This window comes from Tamandua tetradactyla, chromosome 1 (assembly GCF_023851605.1).
Source record: "Tamandua tetradactyla isolate mTamTet1 chromosome 1, mTamTet1.pri, whole genome shotgun sequence".
NCBI lineage: Eukaryota > Metazoa > Chordata > Mammalia > Pilosa > Myrmecophagidae > Tamandua > Tamandua tetradactyla.
In genome coordinates, this window is record NC_135327.1 from 66,456,985 (window position 1) to 66,482,205 (window position 25,221).

A 25,221-nucleotide genomic window follows, 5' to 3' on the forward strand; every position below is an offset into this window, starting at 1 on the left:
TAAATGGGCTAAAATTGTATTGTAACCTATTGGTAGACTGTGATAATTATTTCTGAAATGAAATAGAAAATTTCTGAGCTCATCACATATACCAACTGTATTAATACAAACTTGTTTGGATACATACCTAAGTATCAGGCCACAATATGGGTCAGTCCCAAATTGCCCCACACTGGGGTAGAGGACAATGTGCCATAAGAGGCCTACTACCCTATCAGAACCTGTTTCGGGGTTTCCAGGTAGAGCTTATGATAAAGCTCCTTTGGAACCCCTAAGGCCCCTACAAAATTCAGACAGTCAACCTTGGCTCTGGGGTAAATGCCCATCACTACCTGGTTGTATTAGTTGAAACAGGTGGTACATGCAGATGGAATGACTGAGAAGCTGCAAATGGTTATTTATAAAGGCATGAGCAAGACAAGGGTAAAATACCCAGGGCCCCTGGAACATTACTGAGAACGCCTTCAAGAAGGGGAAGAGACTTATAAACAAAGAATAAAGAAGGAGTCGCTGGACTGGACCACAACTTTAAAATCACATTTATTAAATATCCCTTATTTCTCATCCAGGAGATGTCAGAGGGGCCATGAGTCCCGATCCTCAGCATGGTTCCTCGCTCCCAAAGCAGTAAACGTGGAAAAACCTGGGGTCAGAGAGCATCAGACACATATGAGGCCCGGAACTACTCCCCCCACCCCCCAAGCTTCAGGTGGACTCTGTTCACCAGCTTTACTCTAAGAACCCGAAATTCCCAGGACTCTTAGAGGAGTAGGAGCCTTCAAATCTGCTTAGACAATTAAGGTAAAAGGCCTGGGTTCATATTCTGGCCCAACCACTCACTAGGCGTGTAAATGACAACAGGCCAGGGCTTCTCAGAACCCACTTCCTCATCTGTAAAGAGGAGATGTACACCTCAGAAAAGGCCTGCTGTGAAGATTAAGTGGAAATTAAGGACACTTATAAATGCCCATCGCTATTGAGTAATACAATAACTGGAACCCGTTTCCTGACTCTGAACTAACTTCCCTTCAGCCATCTTGTGAGCCTCAAGGGTACCTAATGGCAGAACTCACCCTTCTCAGGCTATCACATCACACTGGGATTCCTGGGAAAAGTATAATCCCCCCAAACCAAGATGATCAAATATTGGTCTCACAGGTTTTACAGTTCCAATTTCCCAAGAAACAGCCCCTTCCCCCCAATAAAAGATATGACAATCATTTGCCACAAGAGTTTTATGAAGCTTAAGCACCATTAACCTTTCTGGGACTCAATCGTCAGACAGGTGTAATACGGGAAGGTCAGAATAAGTCAATGTTTTCTTTTGGCCATGTGATTCACATGGAAAATTAATATATAAAACAAACAAATGGGGTAGAATCTTCCTGCATACATACCATTGCATGGATTTCATGGAATAGCACGACAGCCACTGAAGGGGCAACCTTTCAAGTATCTTCCAGTTCTGGCATTATGGAAATTTGTTGCTCAAACACCAGAAGAGTGGTAGACATCAGTGAGTTATGTGCCACGATGGGGAGACATCATAGCCTGGTTGGGAGAGTTAACTGTAAGGAACTGTGAAGGGGCTGAGATACTTTGCTTAGAACAAAGAAGTAGTCTGCCGGCTTCACAGATCCTGATAGAAAACCCCAAATGCCCTTGCCGAGACAAAATAGTTTATTATTCACTCCAATAGCAGTAGCCAGAGTATCAGCATTTTCGTACCAGCTCCCCAAATCCCAATTTTCATAAGGCAACGCAAAGGGAATGAGAAGGCACCTGCACACAGTGAGCCATGACAGGCAAGGCAAGATACTAAGCATAGGAAACAAACATCTTTTATGGTGGACAGCAAGCATGCCTGCCCTCTGTTCTGGGAGACACTTTCTCTTATATTCCAATGCTTCACTATTACAACACATAGAAACAAGAGACTCATAGGGTACGGACTCAGAGAATTGTTTCCAAACAGGAGCCGCACCAGAGCCCAAGGTTCAGCAACTGCACCTGTAGTGAAGAGAGCCATGTCAGCTGGAAACTGCAACCTTCAAATTCAAAGCTGACCACCCCATCCCAGAGGAACACAGGGAGAGCTGCCATCTAGTACCTCCAAGCTCACATGACCCAAAATTCCTACCCTTCTCTGGATCTACTCAGCCCTCCCGACCTGGCATCATGGTACAGGGAGCACAGGCTTTAGGAAGATGTGGGTCAAATCCCTGATCTTGTTTCCAGCCAGGCAAACCTGGGCATGCAGTTTTGACTTGGGTTCCTCATCTGTATTGGATCTATAACTCTCTGCCTTAGTATTTAACTAGGCCAAGCATTAACAGGTTGGCACATAACACGTGTTCAGCAGACACTTGCACCCTTCTCTTCCATGAAGTCTTCCTTTGAAATCAGCTCACACTGACCTTACTCTCCCTTAGTTCCTTACGCAGTCATCTCTCTGCAGTAAAAAACCTCAGCTTTTGTCTCTTGAATCAAATATCCTGTAGAGTCAGACCCTCAGCAACCTGAGTTTGATATTGCTGTTCTCTTATTATGCCTTGCTGCTGGTTCAATTCCCAGATTTATCACCCTTCTAAGCTTCTTTTTCAGCTCTGCAGGGCTCTTAAGGACATAATAAACTTTGAAATGACCCCTCTTACCTTTTATGCCAGCACCATCCAAAAGAACTTTGTGTGGCTACCGAGTACCTGAAATTTGGTTGATGTGAATGAAAAATTGAATTTTAAATTGTATTTAGCTTTAATCAAGCTACATGTGGAAAGAGGCTACATCAGACAGTGCAGAAACAATGCCCAGCACACAAAAGTCCAGAAGGGGCAGGAACTGTGTGAAATTTCTATAACCTTGCTCCGTAGGTGGAGCAGAGCAAGGCCTCAAACCATTTCGAAGATGTTCTTGCAAGCACTGTAGGAATGCACAGGGTCACCCCAGACCCAAGCACGCTGGAGGCTTGCAACCCATTAATTTAAGTCCCTGATACCCAGGGCATAACACAGCATGCTGCTGAGCACCAGCCTGTCCATGAGGCCAAGGGTAAAAAAGATCTGGAACTGAACTAGGCATGTTTGGGCTTTCTTTATTCTAAGAGACCACGGATAACTCAAACAAAATAGGAAGGGACGGGCTCCAGATCAGTGAAGCTCACAGGGAAAGATCCTTTATAGATAAAGGGGGTTAAGAGAAGCAGTCTTGGAAGAGGTCGCTCCTGTTCCATAGATCAGACATTATCTAGCTTGACTCCATTTTCTCATTCCATTACAAGAGTTCTAGTGTGTAGAGACAACTTTTTTTAAAAAACATTTTTAATTGTGAAACAACACATATACAGAAAAAAGAAAAAAGTATTAATTTTCAAAGTACATTTTAACAAGTAGATACAGAACAGATTTCAGTTTATTATGGGTTCCCAATTCACTATTTCAGATTTTTCCTTTTAGCTGCTCCCAAACACTGGAGACTAAAAGAAATACCAATACTGTGATTTGCCAGCCATGCTCATTTGTTAAGTCCTATTTTCTCTGTTATAACTCCTCCTTCTCCCTTGATCCTTCTCCAAATCTCTAGGGATCTTTGGGGGAATGCCCATTCTAACTTTTCCATGATGAGAAGGAGTGTCAACATTAAGGGATAGGGGATATAATTAGTTGATGGTCTTGGAAAGGCTGGCCTGTCTGGGTTTCAGGCTTTACCTGACTTAGAAACCCTCTGGAGATTATAGGTTTCAAGGAGCCTCCTCAACTTTTTTTTTTTTTTTGGTATGCTGTATAGTGAGGATCACATTTCATTCTTTTTTTCATGTGACTATCCTGTTACTGCAGTACCATTTATTGAACTTTTGTTTGTTTTGTGTTTGGGAAGCGCATGGGATGGCTACTGAACCCAAATCTCTCAAATTGCGGGCAAGAATTCTACCACAGAAATATCCACATCACATAACTATACAAGAATAGCCTTTGCCTTCCATCTTTGTCTATGTTTCCTATAGATAAAAAAAAAAATACTTCAGACGAGGACCAAGACATATCGTAGATTCAATTAAGAGTTTTCCCCATGAAATAATGGTTGAGAGGAAGAGCAGGTCCAGATTCTGGGAGGTCAGATCTAGAGTTTCCTAGAATTACTCACCAAAGCATCTTGCAGAACTGTTGTGGAGTCCAGGATTCCTTCCCACTTCTAGTGATCGCCCACATGATGACCTTCACCTAGAAAAGGACAAATGCTGTCAGGTCAAGTCTGAGTCTCTTAATCTACTCCAAGCCCCCCATATAATGTCAAAACCTCCCTTTCTTTACTTTTTTTTTTTAACTGTGAAATATATACATAAAAAAGTAATATATTCCCAAGCACATTTTAACAAGTAGTCGAACAGATTTTAAAATTTGATATGGTTTACAGTTCCATGATTTTTCATGTTCTTCTAGTCACTCCAAGACACTGGAGACCAAGAGAACTATCAACATGATTCAGCAGTCATACTCATTTGTTAAATTCTACTTTCTCTGTTATACTCCTCCATTTTAAATAGCATATGTACATAAAAGCAATAAATTTCAAAGTGCATCACAACAATTAGTTGTAAACAGATTTCAGAGTTTGGTATGGATTACAATCCACAATTTTAGGTTTTTATTTCTAACTGCTCTAAGGTACTGGAGGCTAAAAGAAATATCAGTATAACGATTCAGCACTCATAACTCATTTGTTAAACCCAACCTTCTCTGTATAACTCCACGACCACCTTTGATCATTCTCTCAGTCTTGAGAAGTATTTGGGCTATGCCCATTCTAATTTCGACCGCACTTCTCTAAGTACATCTTCTCCCCATGTCTCCCTAACTCTTCTACCCAATTCCTCCTTGTGCTATCCCTCAAGATCATACTTAATAAACCTGAACTCTCTTTGGGATGAAACCTTCAGACACACTGCATTAGTAATTCCACCTCCTCCGAGCCTCCTCCAAGGAAAATCGTTCCTAAACTGCAGCACAACGGTAGAGGTAGGAAAGGAATGGGCTAGCAGGTAGAGTAAATTTAACCTCTAATCCCAATTTGACCATTTAAGACTGTAGGACAGGGAAAGTTTCTTTCACCTCTAAATTTCTTTCTGTACGTGCTAAATGAAAATCAAATTACTAATGATTTACAAGAAACCACAGCCCACGGCAGTAGTTCCCCTGCGGGCTTTGGTTCCGAGCCTCTCTTCGTCCTGGTCCCGTTTCACTGAACCGTCTCCGACTGAACTTAGCTCCCATTCAAGCATGGTAAGGAGACCCGAATGAAAAGGGGCTCCGTGGAGGCAGGCCATCGCCCCTCATCCTGCCCAGGACTCAGCAGACAGGTTCATCGACACAGCTAGCAAAGATCCGCTGGGCCCAGGCTTTGGAAACCGCGTGGACCGGCCTCCAGCCCCGCCACCCTCTCGATCCCAAGAGGAGAGCTCACAGACTGCAAGAGGCCTCAGGCATGGCAAGCCCAGCGGTTATCCGCCACCGAATCCCAGGCTCCACAACTCTTACCCGGCCTCCTGGACGAGACGGAGTTGCCCACGGACCACGATTGCATCAGATCCCCGAAACGCCCGGGAAGCAGCCGCAGCAACAAGAAATCAGGTTAGCTGTAGAATCTCGTTTCCGCCACCACACCCCGCCCCCGGAAATGGCGCCCTACTCACGTGACCCTGAGTGCCTTCCATCCCCCGCAATGCGCCTGCGTCATGGGGGATGACGTCAGACGTGGGCGGCTGAGGCTGGAAGTTGTCAGCTTTGGAGAGCAGCTGTCCTGGTCTTTGAACCGATTTGTTCGCTCACCGAGTACCTATGTGTTTGCCCACCGTTTGTCTGTACAGGGGACCGGCTCAGAGCCGACGTGAGGATCCGTGAGAAGTATAGTAAGGACAGCCGAAACACAACGTGCCCAGGCGTCATGCTGGAATCTCTTTAGTTCTCTCTGCCACGGTTGGAAGCACTTTTATCATTCCTATTTAATGGTATGAGAACTGAAGTGAAGGAATTTGCCAAAGGCCACTCATCTTAATTGAGGAATGGAACCAGGACTTGAGCTCAGGCAGCCTCGCTTTGGAGGTGCTTGCTTAAGCCCGGTATTCTGTTAACCTTGCTTATACCGATAGGCACAGATTGCAAAGGAAACCCAGGGCTGTGATGGAGAAGAAAAGAACCAGAGGAAATACGGGAAGCAGGACCTCTAAATGAACGGGGGATTGCAGGGCACAAAGACTTGGAAAAAAGCCATGCTGAAGAAAAGCACATTGGAAGGCCCTGAGACTGGAAAGGGCGTGGCATGTTTGAGATAAATATTACAGGATTGTAGAGTTCTGGACGGGGTGGGGGTGGGGTTGTCCCATAATGTTGCTGAATACTACATATTCAGGGGCCTCAAACATCAGGCTAAGAAGGCTTGAGCTTGATTCTATAAGTAAAGACAAACAGCAATGTTTGCAATTCGTATTTTATGTTTAGCATCTTATAAATATGTTCAAGTTCTTTACAGTTTACAAAGCCCATTATTTCATTAAATTTCAGAACCCATGAGGTAGAATGGAGAAGGAATATTACTTCCAGATTACTAATATGAAGACTAACATTCACTAAAAGAGGTTAAATGGTTTTCTCAAGAGCTCACAGAATAGTCGGAGCTTGAAGGTGGTTGGTTCGTTTGGCCCAAAGTTCACTGCTTTTTCCACTCTGTGGCCTTGCCCGTGGGATAATGAAAGAGAACCAGGAAGGCAAATAGTTATGGCGGGCCATAATTTGTGTGTGTGTGTGTGTGTGTGTGTGTGTGTGTGTGTGTATGTGTGTGAGTCTAGAACAGGGAGAGAGAAAAAAAAATTGTGAAGAAGCCCTTGAGCAAGGAGGTTAATCAAGGCCAGGAGGGCCAGGTCCTGCCTAGACACCCTGTGGGGGGGACGGCCTACTTATGGGAAACACTGGGCAATCAACTAGTCTGTAGCTAAACGACCCCCTCCTGAGTGCGTCATCCATGCACTTCCTACTGCTGGGAAGTAGGAGAGAAGGGAGGGTAGGAGAAAGAACCCCAAACAAGGAAGGTAGAGAGGAAGTAAGTAAAGCTAGTCTATAAAAGCAAATGTCCTCACATTGCCAGTGCCTCTCGCCTTTCTCACTTCTGTCTTTGCCAGATTGTCCCCATCTTCTCTCACAAGTGTAACCTTGGGTTTTCTGACTTCTTACTCTTTGGGTTGTGCTCTTCAATTCTTTCTTGCTGCCAGGAGCCTGGAAGCCGAAATCTGGCAACGTGGTGTGTGTCCCACAAAGATGGACTGTCCTAAGAGACTGAAAGAGAAGTGCATTTTTCTTTATTTTCTAAAACGATATCCCCAAAAAATTTTCACTAGAGAGGTGAATGCCTCCTAGAAACTCTTATCCAAGTAATAACAAAGGATGCCAAAATGTTTAAAATCATAAAATTCATCTACGGTTATCTTGGAAGCTATGGGAGGCAGCACCAGAACAGGCTTGTCAATAGTATTTTAACTATTTATCAGACTACATTAAAGACTTTTCTCCAAAACCACATCTCAAAAGAGTAACTCCATTATTCTTCCAAGTTTATCCAGATGTATGCCTGAAAATAAAATTAGCATTTTGACTCAGGAAGAATAAATAGTGACCACTAAGGAGACATCAGAGTAGGCCTTGCAAGGTTGTTTCCACTGGGGCTTGGATTGAATAAATTCTAAGGAGGGGCTAGGTGTAGCGAGGATTAGCTCTGGATTGTTGCTTTTGCGATCTAAGGGCAGTTTAGTAACTGATTATCGCAGCGATTTTTTTTCCCAACAGGCGGGAGCCACAAAGCAAAGCAGCAATCACTTAAAAGAAGGGAATTGTTAGTCCACTTTACGGGGGTTTTGTGGTCTGTGAAGAAATACCTTTTCTGTTAACATTGCAACTGGATTCATTGGTGTGTGTTATCATCAGGTTCAGGTGTCAGCTTGTCCAAGTGAAGGTGCCTAGTTCTGCTGCTGTGGACATGAACAATTGGCCTGTGAAATTCATCTATCACTGATTACATCTGCAGTTGGCTAAGGGGAGTGCCTCCTGCAATGAGTGATGTTTAATTTAAGTGTCTGAATGCTTAAATGAGAGTGCGCAACACAACACAGCCCAAGCTGCTCAGTATACCTTGTCTCAGCACTCTCAGCTCAGCCCAGCCTTTGGAGGTGTAGAAAGGAATCACCCCGGAGAAAGCTGTGGGAACTAGAAGCTGGGAGAGAAGGCCAGCAGAGATCGCCCTGTGCCTTCCTGTGTAAGAGAGACCCTCAGATGAAAGCTACCTTTCCTATTAAAAACTGTAAGTTTTTAACTAAATAAATCCCCCTTTATTAAAAACCAACCCATCTCTGGTGTATTGCATTCTGGCAGCTTTAGCAAACTAAAACACTGATGTGAGCAGAAATGAAGCAAAGGCTTTCTAATTGGTAGGGGCAGCCTGAAGAAAGTAAATCCAAAGTCAGTTTAAGGAAAGGTGCCGCGTCCTCTTTTTCCTCCCCGGTTTGACATGGTTCCCTGGAAGGAAGGGCGGTGGCAAGGCCTTCAACGCCCCAAAAAAGGACGAGGCATAAAATGGTGTAATAGAAAAATACTGGGATTAACGACACTAATTGTGTGTTTCTTGTTGCTGGTTGTGCTCCAAGCATTATATCAAAACGAATCAGAAAGCAAAAATTTTGTATTAAGAACTGGAAAAAATGATACAAATTGTACAAATTGCAAAACTTTGTTAATGACTGTTTGGGAAAATTAGGTTGGGATACCCCCATTAAGCAAGTCATGCTGCAGATGCAGCAGGCAGAAGTGCTTTTAGAACAAGTCACAGAAAAGTACCCTATAAAGAGTAAATAATTACAATTTAAAAACCCTGCATTGAGCCATCCTAGAAATTTACTTCCCACCGCGCAAGGACCACCTAATGTGAAATATAAAATTGGAGCTAGATGGTGGGAACCCCCTAAAGGAGCTAATGTCAATGGGAAAAGATTCCCTGACCCTCCATTACCATACACAGGAGTTTACAATGAAGATGGCCATAGAATTGTAAATGTCAATGGTAGGCACGTTAGATTTAACTCTTTATCATTTATAGAAAAACTTAGAAGAGCAAGCCCCCCTTGGTGTCTTTTGGGGCCTAAAACAAAACGAGATCTTTTACAACAGTTAGTGAAATCACAGTTAAGATGGAGTTTAACATGCTGCCCCTGGTTCAGGGAACCTGTCCAAAAACTTCAAGAGGGAATAAAAGAATAAGAAAAACTGATACCTATCACCACCCAATCTCCCCCCCCACGGCGCTGGTCCATGCTAATGAAACAATAAAAATCTAAGTAGACAATGTAACCTTTTAATCATAAACCAGATTAAAATAGGTCTTGACATATAGCCTCACCTGTAAAATAATAGGAACAGAAAGTCTAAACTCAGAAAAACTGCAAACACAATGTCTGCGGCTTAAGCCAATATCTTGCTGCTATCGAAATCTTATGTAAATGTTCCTAAGAAAATCAGAACGTGTACTTTCGCTTTGCTTCCCTGAACCTGTAGCCATAACGCAACCATGATCCTGTGATACCTGTTTTTTTGCCAAGAATAAGGGTATAAAATCAGTTAAACAAAAATAAATTTAAGCGACTCTTCTCAGAGCACTCTGAGCTGTCTCTTGGTGTTCTTCTCGCGCTGACGACCCTCCACACCTTCAGGCCCGCTCCCTCTGCTGCGGCTGGATCGCGGCAGAAATGTTTAGTAGTTTATTTACTGCATTACGGAGTGTTAGTTAGAGAAAGGCACATGAATGGAAGATTGTGGAAGACCTTAACTATCAGGCCTTTACTCAGTGAATGGTCAGAGAATAATGACAACCAAATAACACTGCAGTTATGTCTGTGGGTGTGGCTAGCTGAATTATTTCAGAAGGTAGATCGAAAGCTCATTTCCTGCACCTCTTCTTCATCTGCTGAAGGGACAGGGCCATATTTTTAGCTTTGTAGAGGTCCGCTATTTCTTTGGGTATCTGTATCAGACAGGTTGGGAGACAGAAACCACGCAGTAATTTGAACAGGAAATGCTTAATAGAGGAAATTATTAAGTATAACAAGGGGCTACAATAACAAGAGATAGGCTAGTAAAGAGTAAAGATAATTCTAAAAATGTACAAGAATAGTAGATATAAGGAGCCACTACTACCTTGAGAACTGAGATTAAAACACCCAAGGAAGAATCCACCCCTCAGCCCCAGGACTGAGATTCAGACCTTGTTGAGAGGGCATGGCCACAGCTCACTGAATGGTGAAGGTTTCTGTGGTACTGTATTGGCAGAACTTGCTGGAAATCAACCCTCCAGGGTTTGCCAGAAGTCTGTGCCCTGGCAGGCTGCCAGAGAAACTGTTCCTTGGGAAGTGTCTTGCCAGAGGCACTCCAAAATAAAACTGCCCAAGGGGTTGTGGGAATGGGGGATCGGGGGTGGCAGCAGAGTGCTGCAGGAGTTATGTGCTGGGAAAATTTCCCTCGCTGTAACCAGTTGGGCCCTGGGGAAGCCTCATGCACTGCAGGAGCTGGGCCTTGGGGAAGCCATGTGCTCTGCGGGAGTTGGGTGCTGGAGAATCTTCCCACTCTGCGGAAGCCTGCCAAGAAAGCACAGGGGAACAAGGTAGCAGCCCCTTCCTCCCACAATGTGTCTCCAGGTCCTACTGAAAATGCTTAACATCATGCCACCTGGTGAAGAAGAATTGCTGAAAGCCCAGGTCAACTTTGGCAGACCAGGAAAACAAACGTGAATATAGAGCTGAGAGATAATAAGCTTACAATTGGCATGGTACCCATTAGTTTTTTAAAAACCAATTGAGACAAACACTATCTTCCTTTGGTATTTGTTTACATTATAATTGGGCCAAAAGTTTCTTATGGGTAGGTTAGTGTGGTAGTTAGGTTCAGTTGTCAACTTGGCCAGGTGAAGGTACATTATTCTGTTGCTGTGGACATGAACCAAAGATACATGAACCTCATCTGTTGCTTATTACATATGCAGTCAGCGAAGAGGTGTGACAACTGTAGTGAATGATGTTTGATTTAATTGACTGGTGCTTAAATGAGAGAGTTCAACATAGCACTGCCCAAGCAGCTCAGCATACCTCATCTCAGCGCTTGCAGCTCAGCCCAGGCCTTTGGAGATGCAGAAAAAAATCACCCCAAGGAAAGTTGTTGGAACTCAGAGGCCTGGAGAGAAGGCCAGCAGAGACCATCCTGTGCCTTCCCATGTAAGAAAGAACCTCAGTTGAAAGTTAGCTGCTTTTCCTCTGAAGAACTAACAAAACAAATCCCCTTTTATTAAAAGCCAATCCGTCTCTGGTGTGTTGCATTCCGGCAGCTAGCAAACTAGAAGAGTTTGCTTAGTGGCAAAATACTGGGCCTCCTGGGGACACCAAATTGCAATGTATTTTTGGGCAAATCACCTGAGTCTCTGTCCCACACCTGTAATTGTACATCTGGCAATTGTACAATTACTGACTTCTTTTTAAAAAAATATTTTTATTGAGAAATATCCACACACATAAAGTACAACCATGTTATACAATCAGTGGTTCACAATATCATCACACAGTTGTGTATTCTTCACCATGATCATTTTTAGAACATTTTCACCACTCCAAAAAGAGAAAGAAAAAGAACTCATACACCCCATACACCTCCCTCTCATTGACCCACAGTATTTCAATCTACCCAATCTTTACCCTTTATCTCCCCCTATTATTTATTTTTTTATCCTCCCCCCCTCATCTGTCCATACCCTAGATATAAGATGTATCAGACACAAGGTTTTCATAATTACATAGTCACACTGTAAAAGCAATATAGTTATAGTCTTCTTCAAGAATCAAGGCTGCTGGAATATTCAACAGTTTCAGGTACTTCCCTCTAGCCAATATATCATAAACTCAAAAAGGGATATTTATATAATGCATAAAAATAACCTCTAGATAACCTCTACACTCTGAAATCTCTCAGCCTCTGAGACTTTATTTTGTCTCATTTCTCTCTTCCCACTTTTGGTCAAGAAGGCTTTCTCAATCTCATCATGCCAGGTCCCAGCTCATTCTGGGAGTCCAATTCCGTATTGTCAGGGAGATTTACACCCCTGGGAATCATGCCCCACATAGGGGGGAGGACACTGAGTTCACCTGTCAAGTTGACTTACAGAAGGAGACCACATCTGAGCAACAAAAGATGTTCTCTGGGGGTGACTCTCAGGCATAATTATTGGTAGGTTTAGCTTCTCCTTTACAGGAATAAGCTTCATAAGGGTGAGCTTCAAGATTGAGGGTTCAGCCTATTGAATTGGTTGTCCCCACTGCTTGCTAAAATATCAAGAGTTCCCTAGATGGGGAAGCTTAATATTTCCTCATTTCTCCCCAGTCCCCCAAGGGGACTTTGCAAATATTTCTTTATTCACTGCCCAAATTTCTCTGGGATATATCGCAGCATCACAGTACCCTGTATAAACCAACAATATCACACGCTCTATTCATGATTCCATGTAATTATTGTGGATAACTGACTCTTAAGGATCTATGATTTTATTCTATTAGGGCCTGATCTCGAGATCCTGGCTATTGCATTTATACTTTTCTGATGTGTTTCTTTAGGAAGGATGGCATTAGTTCAGAAGTCTTAGAAAAGGGCTGTGACCGAGTGAACAAAGGAGGGATAATTTTTTAAAAGCAGTTTTATTCATACAACCATACAATCCATCCAGTGTGTACAGAGGCTCTCAGTATAACTGCATACTTATGCTTTCATCACCATAATCAATTCTATAACATTTTCATCGCTCTAAAAAGGAAAATCACTTATCTCCCCACCCATTATTGACACTTAGCCTTGTGGCAATTGTTACAACTGATGAAGCAACATTAAAATATTACTAATTAGCTGTAATTTTTCGCATATACCGCCTTATTATGAACACCTTGTAATAGTGACACACATGTGTCCTAGTTCATCGACAAACATTCTTATATTTGTACTATTTACATCTTCATCGTCCACAACAGGATTCACCATGAAAGCAAGATAATTGAGGAAAAAGAAAGGAACTGGCACCCGCTGTTACCGCTGCAAATTCAGCCCCGCCTCTTCCCTGCCCCTTCTCCCACCAGTCCCGCCCCTTCCCTGCCACCAGCCCCGCCCATCTACACCTTCTGGCCCCGCCCTCCGCCTCTTGCGCGGCTACGCTCACCGCGGGGACTGAGCTTGGCCTTTCTGATCGCGGGGCAGGCTGGGAAATCGGCTGTCCTAAAGATGGCGGCCGAACAGAAAAGCTGGAATAGAGTACCACACTGTCCGCCGCGCGCGCTCCCGCGTGCGCAAGAGCGAGGGGGCGGTCTGAAGGCAGGAGCGGGCGCGCTCCCAGGTCTCAGACTCGCGCGCACGGGCAGGGGCGGGGCGGCCGCTTCCATTCGGGCCCGGAAGTACGGGGGTATGGGCGCGGACTGTGCCATTGCTGGCGGGGGTAAGGTTGCGGCGTCGGGGGCCGGGCCGGCCGGGTGGGGCGGGCCGAGGGGCGGGGCGGCGGCCATGAGCGCGGCGGTGGCCGCGGGGCCCGGGGCGAGCATGTAGCAACCCTGGTGGCACGGGGCGCGGGGTGGGCCGCGGCACGGGGCCGCACGTGGGCGTCATGGAGGAGGGCAAGAAGGGGAAGAAGGTAAGGGGCCGCAGGTCCTGAGGGGCCAGGGCTGCGCGGAAGGGCCCTGGGGCCCCAGGTGGGAGTGGGGAGCCGGGCAGGGGTCGGCGGAGTCGGAGGCCGGGAGGAAGGCTCTGGGAGCTGGCGGGGAGCTCCGAGATTGAGGTGCGTGGGGCTGGAGGTTGCGAGGGGTCTCTTAGGACGGAGTCTGTGGCCGGGGGGCAGCCAGGGGTCTGGGGTCACCGAACGCGGGTCAAGAAATTCTGGGGCGCGGCGCGAGGGAAACTGGAGAGCTCGCTGCGTGCTTTAGTACCAATTGCTAGGCGGTCGGTAGGGTAGAAAGGCTCCCAAGGGGACTTGATAGTGGTTTGAGGTGGGACGGGCGGGAGAAGTGCTGCGGGGCTTCCAAGATGGGATAAATCTGCTCGGTCAGGGGCCAAGGGAGGTAGGAGTGTACGAGTCTGCTGGGGAAGACTAGGGGAAACGGGAACCCAGAGCGATCGGGGAGTAGGATGCTAGCCCGCTGGAGGGCATTGAGGTGGTCTGGTCCTGGGCTGAGCTCCTTGCAGGAAGGAGCGACGCCTTTCCTCTCCTTCCGGGCCCCCGCTCCCCTTCTTTCAAGTGCCGAGATTTGGTTAAAAAGCGATTTCTTGTAACATGGTAAATGACTCTCTGACCCAAACCTCTTCAAATGGCCTTGCATTGCACCTCCAGGCCCGTTAGATCCTCCCGCTGGGTGACACGGGGCCGCAGAGGAAGTGGTCGTCTGGGGTGGTGGTGCACATGGGGCCGAGCTAGGGGCCAGAAAGTTTTCAGAGGTTAGTTTTTTAGAGCTAATTGGGTATAAGGTTGATTTAGAGACACGTACCGTTTACTTAACTTCATTTTTTGGATACAAAGCAAAAGGTGTGCTTTCCTGTATAGACCGCTCACTTGTTGAGCCTTGCACGTATCACCAGCCGAATGATTTCAGTGACGTTACATTTTGGCAGTTGAATTTAGGACATAGGTCAACAGATTCTTTAGTTTATGTAGTTTAAAAAATGTGGCTTTAATTACAGGCCTAGAGTAATTGAAAAAGAAATGCAACATTTTAAACGAGTGTGTGTGGGGGAGATGGGTAATAAGAGTTACTATTGTCAGTTTTAATAAAGTGTATCTTTTTCTAAATAAATGCTTCCTAAAGTGCTTGAGTGATTTGTCTCTCCTTTTCTTTTTGATAACTGCATCTGTGTGCACTTTCATGCAGGAGTTTAGACCTGTAGGTCCTAACCCTGATTTTACTACTCAGCTTTATAAAGTGCAGACTGTCCTTCAACTAACTAGTCATGCCCTTGTTTCAGGAGCTGGCCCATTTTGAAAAAGTTACATCTGAAGTCGGGTGTAGCTAGGGGATGGTCTGCTGGTCATGTGATGCTTTTTCTTTCCACTTTCTTTTCTCATTTTGTTAGGTCATGAAAACATATGTCTAATTCAGGTGCAGTATCAATTCTGATTACTGCTAAGGATGTTTTAAGTCTGGACAAAAGCCGGAGAAAATGACTCAGCCTGTAAGCACCAGACTCTAGGAGGATGCTTGATGGTGTAAAAGGCTGTTTTATGGAAGGGTCCAGGCTAACCCCAGGCCTTTCCTTAGCAGATAGTTAGGCCTGCTTGTGGAAGGTGCTGGGTTGCTAGGGTGGTGCTTGGCTGTCACTGAACTAGCCATTCTGTAGGACACTAGTGGCCAGTAGGGTAGGTGGAGGCAGCACTGCACAGACAGATTATAGCCTACTTCCTGAACACTCTTCTCTCATCAGGAGCCTGGCTCAGTCGCCTCTCTCTGTGAGTCCAGCAAGGTAACCACTTGCACAGGGAGAAATGGGAAGGATGGAATTGACTGGATTTCTTCTGGAGCATTCTAACTGTTTTTATAGAAAAATTAAAACGTTCATCAATATTGAGAGAGACAGGGAAGCAAGAAGAGATTCCAGAGCTTTTGGAATAGAAGTAAAAAACCAATAAAGCTATCAGGAATTTTCTAGTTGGCAGCAATGGAGAAATTTAGGCATAGACAAGGTTAGTGAATAATTATGTTTTCTCCATTAGAATAGATAATCAATTGTTACATAGAGTTGCCTGAGCCAGGTTTTTTTTTTTTTTTTTTTTCTGTATGTTCTGGCTACTTGCCTTAGCTTAATTTTGCATGGGCAAGCCAGATAGGGAGCTTCGGCATGGGTTCGTATCCAGGCCAGGACTTAATATACTTTTTGTATTGTGTTCTGCCACCCCCAAGCTAGCAGACTTCCTTCTCTGGACCCCCCTTGAATGTGTAGTCACCTCCAACTCACAAAATTTGGTGCTTAAATCATTACAAATTCAAACTTAACCAGCAGAAGTAATGATTTACCATTTTACCAAGTGCAATTTGGACATTTACATTTAATTTCTAAGTTGGCTCCTTTAATAAATGCAGATTTAAACCTTTAAAAACATGGCTTGATTGAATTTCTACAGGAAATTCAGGCAATACTCAGGCTTGCTGTAATATGGCCCACTTTTCTCGGATGGGACTCTTATCTCTCTTTCAGTTCTAGAGATGATGTGAGTTGTCTGAGGGCTCGCAGACCAGAATGGGTTTCATGTAAAATGTGCTATGACAGCCCTGTCCCTTCTCATACTACCCTGGCCCTTGTGATAAGGTGACAATACTTGTCCTTAGTCTGTATTTATACCATAAACATTGGTTGCACCCCAGTTATGCCCTATTAACTGTGCTGGGTGATGGGGATGTGGAAATGAATTAGGAAGCTAGAAGAGCTGGTGGGGAGATGGATAATTAGTAGGTAAGTCTAGAGAGTTGTGTGCATTGGCAGAGAAGTCCACCAGCTGCTCCAGGTGAGGGGTCAGGAGTGTGCACATGAGAAGTTAGGTGCCTGCTCTCTGCACCTGTGCTCCCATAGCATAGCTACTTGCACTTTTTAGACATAAGTCCTGATTTGGGGTTTGGAAAATATGGCTCCCTATTTACATAACAGACCCACACTTCATGCATCTTGACACTATTCTATCAAGATGTAATTCCTTTTTGTAAGACGTAGGTGTACATTTTAGTTGGGTTAAGTGTTTTTACACTTAAATCAGACGAGGCTCATTGTCTGAACCACACATGGGAAGGTGCTATTAGCACTTAATCATTGCTTGCACATCTGGCTAACACCAACTCCAGTAGCCATGATTTCTACTAAATATTTTAAAATTGATTTAATTTTTTTTTTTTTTGCATTTTTCAATTGAAAAAGGTAATGAGATGCCCTGGAAAATGTAGGACTGCATATTAAATGATAATTACTATTACTTTTGTTTGGTGTAATACTTGTAGTACGTTTCTTAAGCCCATATCTGATAAATACCTACTGAGGTATTTATGATTTCTGTGATTTACTTAAACCAGAAGAAGAAAAGGTAAGGGAAGACTGGTGAAAGAAGAATGGCAGAGTGTTGATAAGCAATGAGACTAAGTGCTTTGGTCATGGGTCTTCACTGTACTATTCTTTCAACTTTTGTGTTTTTTTTGGTGAATTTCCATTATAAAAAGTGGGAGGAAAAAGATTCCTTCTGAGTTAAAGGCCAAATTGTCAGCTCAGGTGCCTGATGACTCATTAGGGGTTAGCAGAGTCTGAGGGAGTTGGGAGCATGGCTTGGACCAGAGTTTTTTTTTTTTTTAACTTTTTAAATTGGGAAATATAACACATATACAAAAAAGCAATAAATTTCAAAGTACAATTTAATAAGTAGTTACAGAATAGATTTCAAAGTTTGGTATGGGTTACAGTTCTACAGTTTCAGGTTTTCCCTTCTAGCTACTCCAAGATACTGGAGACTAAAAAGAAATATCAAGGTTATGATTCAGTAGTCATACTCATTTGTTAAATCCTAACTTCTCTGTTATAAGTCTTCCTTTTCCTTTGATCTGTATCCCAGTCTTTAGGGATATTTGGGTTATGCCCATTCTAACTTCTTTCATGTTGAAAAGGAGTGTTGACAATGTGGGATAGGGGGATGGAACTGGTTGATGTTCTTGGAGATACTGGCACCTCTGGGTTTCATGACTTACCTGGACCTGAGTTTTTGAAACTTTTCTTTAATTGCAAGCCTCAGTAAGTGATACCTTTTATATTGTGACCCAGTGTGCATATACAGGCCTGTGTATGTATCTGTGCATAAATATTTGCATGACTGAAATAGAAGTTTAATGAAATAGGACTTATGCTTATTATAGACAGTGTACTCTGATTTTTTTCTGTTCTTTTTTTTTCATTAAAATCCCTGGTCATGACCTGTTAAATTGATTTTATAACTAAATTGATTCTATAACTGTCATAAACTATAACTATGGATTAGACAAATGGTTTTGGAACTGGTAGTACTCATTTTATCTTTCATCGAGGATGACTGTTGCAGTGATTTTTGGGTGACAACTTGGCATCCTGGGGTGAGGTGAGAGGAAAATCAGGACTGGTGTTTAAGCCAAGAAGACTGTGCCTTGCAGAGACCATAAGATAGGTAGGCCTGTGGTCAAGCCCAAAATGCCCGGCAAATGTGCTGCTAATTACTCATCCTGTTTGGAGAGTTACCGTTTATATTGAATTAGATGTTTATTAATTTTCAATATAAGGAACCACTAGAATCCCTTGTCTCCTTCAATCACATGTCATAATCCACTGAATGTAATTTAGGTTCATAAAGAATATCAGAATCTTAGCGTGTTTTGCTTTGTTATAGCTCTGAATATAGGTTGAGGAAGAGCAGTGTAAAGGAAATGTTACTTTAGCAATAGCACTGCTTGTAAGGCAACTCTGAAGGTAGAAAATCTTCAGCCTTCTGCTCCTGTGAATTCAGGGACAAATGCCTTCTATTCCGGGTTGATTTAGTCAGTGATGTAACTTGATCTGACAGTTTCTTCATTCCCACAAGCAATAATCCATCTGCCCCCTCTCCACCATCACTTTACATTCTAAGTAAACAGTCCAAATGAAGTGCTGTGAATTTTAACCTTAAAGCACTGGAATCATGCTGTTTGTTTATTTGCATGCCCATGGCATTCTTAGCTCTGAGATTGCTAATCCAAGAGGGTGAGTAGAAGGAGTTAGGGACATTGCATTTTTGTTTGGAAAGTAAACCACTAACACCTAAAATTAGAGATTAAGAGAGGGCAACACTGAAATATACTTTGACGTGTAAATAGGTCAGAAGAAACAGGGAGTTGGTATCAGCTAGTTCCAGACAGGGGAACAACTGTCCTTTGGGTTCAGGAGCAGGAAAGAATGTGAGGTCTATAAGACAGCAGTTGGTCGCCCTCCTAGAGGAGAGCTCCAAGGCTCATGAGGAGTTTAGGTTTGGTCCTAGGTGCAGTGGAACGCCACTGGAGGTTTCTGGGCACACATGCAGATGTTCATGCATTCACATCCATTTGGCAACTATGGATTGGCACCCTATCATGTTTCAGGCATAGATGTCGAGGAAATCACCTGCTCTGGCCTCAAGAACTTGAAGTGGAGCATGGAGGACAGAAAAGGGCTGAAAGTTATGGCTAGTGCATTTTAAAGAATGGTTAATAACTTTTTCTTATGGAAAAGGTCAAATACAAAAGTAGAGAAAATGGTGTAGTGACCCTCCTGCACCCCAACATCAGCAACTGTCGTGGACTGTCTTGTTTCATTTATACTTTGTCCTCATCCCCTCCCAGTGTTCCCCCAGTTATTCTGAAGCATACCCTAAGCATCAGGCTGTTTCATCTGTGAGAGTGATGTTCCGAGTCTTAGGTCCGATGGACCCATGCAGGATGCAGGACCACTACACGTCCTGGTCCAGGCTCATGTGTACCATGCCACCTAGCGTGTGTCTTCAAATAGACCTGAATTGTGAAGACCTGATTTCCTTTGTTGCCCTAGAAACAGAACTTCTTCAGGTGGCAGCTTGAGCGCAACTGCGCTTTTTTTTTTTTTTTTTTTTTTTAACGAAGCAGTTTTACGCTTGTTCTTTATGGCTGGAAAGATGTGTGTGGCAAGTAAAGCATTTTGATTTGAGAAACCTCCGTTTTGATGTTGCCATTGCTGTCCCAGCGACTGCAGTCAGCCCAGCGTTGTGTACTGAAGGCTTTGTGCGCTGAGGTATCAGAAGCAAAACCTGGAGCCTGTCTTCTGTCCAAGGCTTCAGGGTTTGCTGTCAGCACCCTGTGTGCTGCTTTGCTGTTTTTTCCTTATTTATTATCCCTCAGTCTAAGAAAACAGCTGCTCTTCAAATGAGCCTCAGATTTAATGATTACTCAGTTAGGAGGGAGCTTAGATTTGGATTTGTCAATTTAACCACTGAGTTGTTTTTTTTTTTAGTAGCCATGAAAAGCTTTTTACCCCTTAGCTTAGTACCAGTGCTGAAAATGCTATTTTTTCCTTCTCCAAAGTGTACCTGAATAGTAACAATTTTTTTTTAAACTTGTGATTGTATTGAGAATTAAGGCATTTGATCTTAGGTATTAAATGTGTAGACTGAAAATGATATCCTTTAATGAACGTATTAGGAAGTTGGGATTTGGTCTTTTATTTGAGGCTTAGGATAATGAATTGCAATGTGTACCTTGTAATTTAGGAAGGTGGGAAGAATAGTTGGATTTTGAAAGTGTGAGGAAAATGATCAGCTTAAACCTGTTGTATTACTGTTCTTAAGGAAAATCTAGTCTGATGTATCACAAGGAGATGAAGATACCATTTCATGTTACTACTTATAACTTTGAGAAGAAAAGGAAACCTTTATTTGAGCCTTTATTATTCATTTGGTAGTTAAAAATCCCATATTAGTGTTTTTGAGAAATCTGATTTGCTTCCTGTGTGTCATTACCCATTAACTCTCCACTCAGGTGTGGTTATTATGTTCAGGTTTTCCTTTTTTACCTGGTGGTGAGACATTTTATTAGTGAAATGCCTTGTATATTATCCTACATGTTGGATTCCTGTCATATGCCAGAGCATATTCCAGATTTGATTGTCTTAATCATTTTGTTCTTGCTATGAGATGTATTACTGTAAATAGCTTTTATATTTTATGTTCTTAGATATACAGGTATAGCTCAGAGATATTGTAGGTTCAGTTCCTGATCACTGCAATAGAGAGGATGTCACACTAAAGCAAGTCATGATATTTTGGTTTTCCAATGCTTATAAAAGTTATGTTTACATTTTCTTGTAGTCTGTTAAGTGTAGTAGCATCATGTCTACAAAAACAATGCACAGACCCTAATTATAAGGTACTTTATTGCTAAAAAATGCTAACCATCATCTCTGCCTTCAGTGAGTTGTAATCTTTTTGCTGGTGGAGGGTCTTGCCTTGGTATGGATGGCTGCCGATTAATCAGGGTGGTGGTTGCTGAAGATTTGGTTGGCCCTGGCAATTTCTTAAGCTAAAACAACAGTGAGATTTGCTGCTGTTTGTTTGTCATCCTTTCATGAATGATTTCTCTGTAGCATGTGATTCTGCTTGATGGTATTTTTACAGTAGAGCTTTTTTCAAAATTGTAGTCAGTCCTCTCAAACACTGCTGTTGCTTTATCAACTAAATTTATATGATATTCTAAATCGTTTGTTGTCATTTGACTAATGTTCACAGCTTCTTCGCCAGGAGTAGATTCTATCCCAAAAAAATAGTTTCTTTGCCTATCCATAAGAAGCAACTCCTCATCCTTTCAATTCAGTCACAATTTTAGGCCCCACTTCTAATTCTTGTTCTCTTGTTATTTCTACCACATCTGCAGTTACTTCCTCCACTGAAGTTTTTTTTTAAAAAGAAATTTGTGCCTTTATTAGGATGGTGTTAGGCTTTAAATACACCAATTCTTTTTTTTTTTTTTATTAATTAACGGAAAAAAAGAAATTAACCCAACATTTAGAAATCATACCATTCTACATATGCAATCAGTAATTCTTAACATCATCACATAGATGCATGATCATCGTTTCTTAGTACATTTGCATCGGTTTAGAAGAACTAGCAACACAACAGAAAAAGATATAGAATGTTAATATAGAGAAAAGAAATAAAAGTAATAATAATAGTAAAAAAAAAACAAACCTATAGCTCAGATGCAGCTTCATTCAGTGTTTTAACATGATTACTTTACAATTAGGTATTATTGTGCTGTCCATTTTTGAGTTTTTGTATCTAGTCCTGTTGCACAGTCTGTATCCCTTCAGCTCCAATTACCCATTATCTTACCCTGTTTCTAACTCCTGCTGGACTCTGTTACCAATGATGTGCCTGGAATTTATTCATTTCTGCTGCTCTTGGGGAAAGGTAGAAACTATGAAGCCAGAGAAGGAGAAGTGTACTGAATTCTGTCAGTTCATGGTTCTTGGACCACTGATGTTCTCTCCCAAACACTGGTTACTGCAGCAGCATTTCTCGTGACCTGTGCCGAGCACCGCCCTTTCCTCTGTGGAACCCGAGGCACCACTCCAGTATTTCTTTTGATTTACTATTTTGGGATAGTTCTAGTGGCTTCCACTTGGCCTTTCCTACCATAATAGCTCTTAATCCACAAGTCCGGAATCCAGCTGTGGGGATTCTGCCAGTGGCTGAATATGTCTATTCCAATAGGGAAATAACCACAGAATAGGTTCAGGGACCCACTGGACCCATTGTGAAATGGACTCAGGGACTCAAGCTAAAACTCTATTGATCACCTGACCTCCATAAGTAACTGCTCGGACTGGTGGGCTACAGTGATGTTTTAGGCCTCCTGGAATTAGTGTTAGTTCCCAGCCAATACCCAGTAATCCCTGAAATGTCTGATCATTTCCTTTTCGCTAGTTCACAGTAACCCTGGTAAAAGGCTGTAGGTCCCTTTGGGGAAGGCTGGGATGAAGAATGACAGTATAAACTTTTGACAGTGTAGCGGGGCCTTCCCTAAGGAGACTCAGCCGTCCCTTCATTTAAGGGGCTCTGGGTCTGTAAACTGTCTCAAGTCTAAGAATTGATTGAAAGGCTGTGGCAATCTATTTTTCTGATTCAAATTAGACTTTTGTTCACTTAAAACTCATCTGGTTGTACAAGTCAAGTAAGAATTTATTAGACTGCCCACCTGTTTTACTTCTAGGTACCTCATGATCCAATAGCCAATGCCATAGGTCTCAGTGAATGAGATGATTTTGATTGCTGCTTGGAGTCTGCTGTCCATTATGGTAGCTATGCCCACCTTGTCTTTGGTGATTAACTGCTGCTACATAGCTTCTGCCAACTCAGGATCTGATTATGCCCACTATGTTTAAAGATTTCAGTTCGGTGGCATCAGTTCCCAAAATAATATGTGACCTTTGGAGAAGAGTGACCACAGAACTCTTCAGGAAAGATGGTATTAGTCTCACAAATGTATTCCTCACTGTGCTGGTTTGAAACTGTTGTGTACCCCAGAAAAGCCATGCTCTTTAATCCTCATTCAGTATTGCTGGGTGGGATCTTTTTGATTATTTCCATGGAAATGTGACCCACCCAGTTGTAGGTAGTAACTTTTGATTTGATGATTTCTATGGAGTTGTGTCTCCACCCATTCAAGGTGGGGTTGCTAACTGGAGCCCTTTAAGAGGGAACCATTTTGGGAGAAGCTGAGTGCCAACAGAGCCCACACAGCAAGAGACCCTTGGAGATGAAGAAGGAAAAACGCCCCTGGGAAAGCTTTACTAAAAGAGGAGAGGAAGCTAGCAGATGTCACTGTGTGCCTTCCCAGCCGAGAGAGAAACCTCGAACATCATCAGCCTTCTTGAATCAAGGTATCTTTCCCTGGCTGCCTTAGTTTGGACATTTTAACAGCCTTAGAACTGTAAATTTTCAACTTAATAAATTCCCCTTTTAAAGGCCATTCCATTTCTGGTATATTGCATTCCAGCAGTTTATAAACTAAAACATTCACAGTCCTGGTAAAAGGTGTGTCCTCTGGATATTTCTGGGGCCAGTAAGCAGGTCTTACATGATAAATCCACTCTAATATTCCAGTCTCTCTAAACCTTTAGATCCCCTCATCTATGTTACACCAGGGGCAGTTCTGGTATTTCACCCTTAGGCAATGTAGGCCACTTTTTGGTACCTTTTGGGTGGTTCAGCTAACCATCCCCAAAAACTGTTAGAGGCCTTTCTAACACTGAATCCAGAATCTCTGCTTACTGGGCAAATATCAATAAATTCAGCCTGACCCAACTTTATGTTTCTTCCACCGTTATCCCACACCCTTAATGCCCATTCCTACAGATATTCCCTGATTCCTGTCTGTATAAATTGGAAAAATCATGCAGTTCTTCTGGAGTGTAGCACATGTCCTCATGGGTCACACCTTGTATCTCACCTTTTAGGGTCTGTTGGGATTTCAGTCAGTTATAGGCCTAGAAAAAAAGAGGGTGGTGGGGGTGGGTCATGAGAAGAATGAGCAGTGTCTTGCAAACCAACTACCTTAGGGCATTCTATTACAGTTTCATCATGTGAAACAGGATTAACTTCTTTAGAGGGATGTGTGAAGCCTGTTTCCTCAGGGGAGGTAGTTACAGGTTTACTGGGCACAGCAAAGTTAATACCTTTAGGTGGAGGTTGGGTGGCTGTTTCTTCAGGGCAGGCTGGAGGTTAGGTGACTGATTCCTTCCTGCAGACCATTACAGGTTTATCTGGTAAAGACTCAGCAGGTTATAGAGTTTCAATGTTCCCACTGTCATTATTATCAACCCACATGATCCCATTCCAAATTTGAGGATTCCATTCCTTTCCAATCAATGCTCTCTTTTTAACAGCAGGCACTCTGCAAAGTTGGGATTGTAATTCAGCCACTGTTACAATGGGACACTCTGGATCTGGTTTTCAAAAATCTGAGTCCTCAGCTACAAGAAATAAAGAGTTATTTTGGGGCACATTAGAAACTTTCATATCCTTCATGTGGCACTTGAGCTGTGAATTTGAAGCCTTGAGTTCATCTCTTTCTTTTAAAATTGTATTCAGCATATATAGGATCAGCCAAGCAAATTATTATATTTTTAACTCCCTAAGTTAAAGATGTCAAATACACTGTCACCCAGAGCCTTGCCTCTTTTTTTTATTAATTAAAAAAAAATTAACTAACACAACATTTAGAAATCATTCCATTCTATATATGCAATCAGTAGTTCTTAATATCATCACATAGATGTATGATCATCATAGAGCCTTGCCTCTTATAAGCATGCAGGTAGCCATATCCAGTGGTGATATTTTGCATATCTCTATTACTAGTGCATGCCATGCACTATTGGTGTCACCTTGATGATTGGAAATAAAGTTATTAGCAGTTTTTAATACAGTCAAATTAGAGAACCAATTCCCCAAACCCCAGAACCAACTGAGAAATCTCATTCTTTAGAATTTTTTTCTTAAGAATCCCACTCCTAGTACCAAAATCTATATCAGTCAGGATTTTCCAGAGAAATAGAACCTAAGGATATATGTGTATATGTCAAT

The 25,221-nt window shown here is 42.8% G+C and overlaps 1 protein-coding gene, 2 long non-coding RNA genes and 1 other non-coding gene across 4 annotated transcripts in view; 1 reads left to right on the forward strand and 3 right to left on the reverse strand.

Annotated features, from left to right (window-relative positions):
- Positions 1-521: 521 nt before the first annotated feature.
- LOC143648450 (uncharacterized) lies at positions 522-5,658 on the reverse strand. Its single transcript, XR_013158555.1, has 4 exons — positions 5,532-5,658; positions 4,141-4,217; positions 1,398-1,551; positions 522-643 (listed from the first exon to the last, which is right to left on the reverse strand). It is a non-coding gene; the product is annotated as an uncharacterized LOC143648450 (long non-coding RNA).
- LOC143648454 (uncharacterized) lies at positions 1,560-2,671 on the reverse strand. The gene is made up of 3 exons (XR_013158557.1): positions 2,655-2,671; positions 2,418-2,452; positions 1,560-2,010 (listed from the first exon to the last, which is right to left on the reverse strand). It is a non-coding gene; the product is annotated as an uncharacterized LOC143648454 (long non-coding RNA).
- LOC143653713 (small nucleolar RNA SNORA9) lies at positions 2,837-2,971 on the reverse strand. The gene has a single exon (XR_013161494.1). It is a non-coding gene; the product is annotated as a small nucleolar RNA SNORA9 (small nucleolar RNA).
- Positions 5,659-13,620: 7,962 nt separating the features above from the next.
- CCM2 (CCM2 scaffold protein) overlaps positions 13,621-25,221 on the forward strand; it is a 140,508-nt gene continuing 128,907 nt past the window's right edge. The window contains exon 1 of the mRNA XM_077118545.1: positions 13,621-13,740. Coding sequence (XP_076974660.1) covers positions 13,714-13,740 — 27 coding nt within the window. The 5' untranslated portion in view covers positions 13,621-13,713. The remainder of the gene's footprint in view (positions 13,741-25,221) is intronic.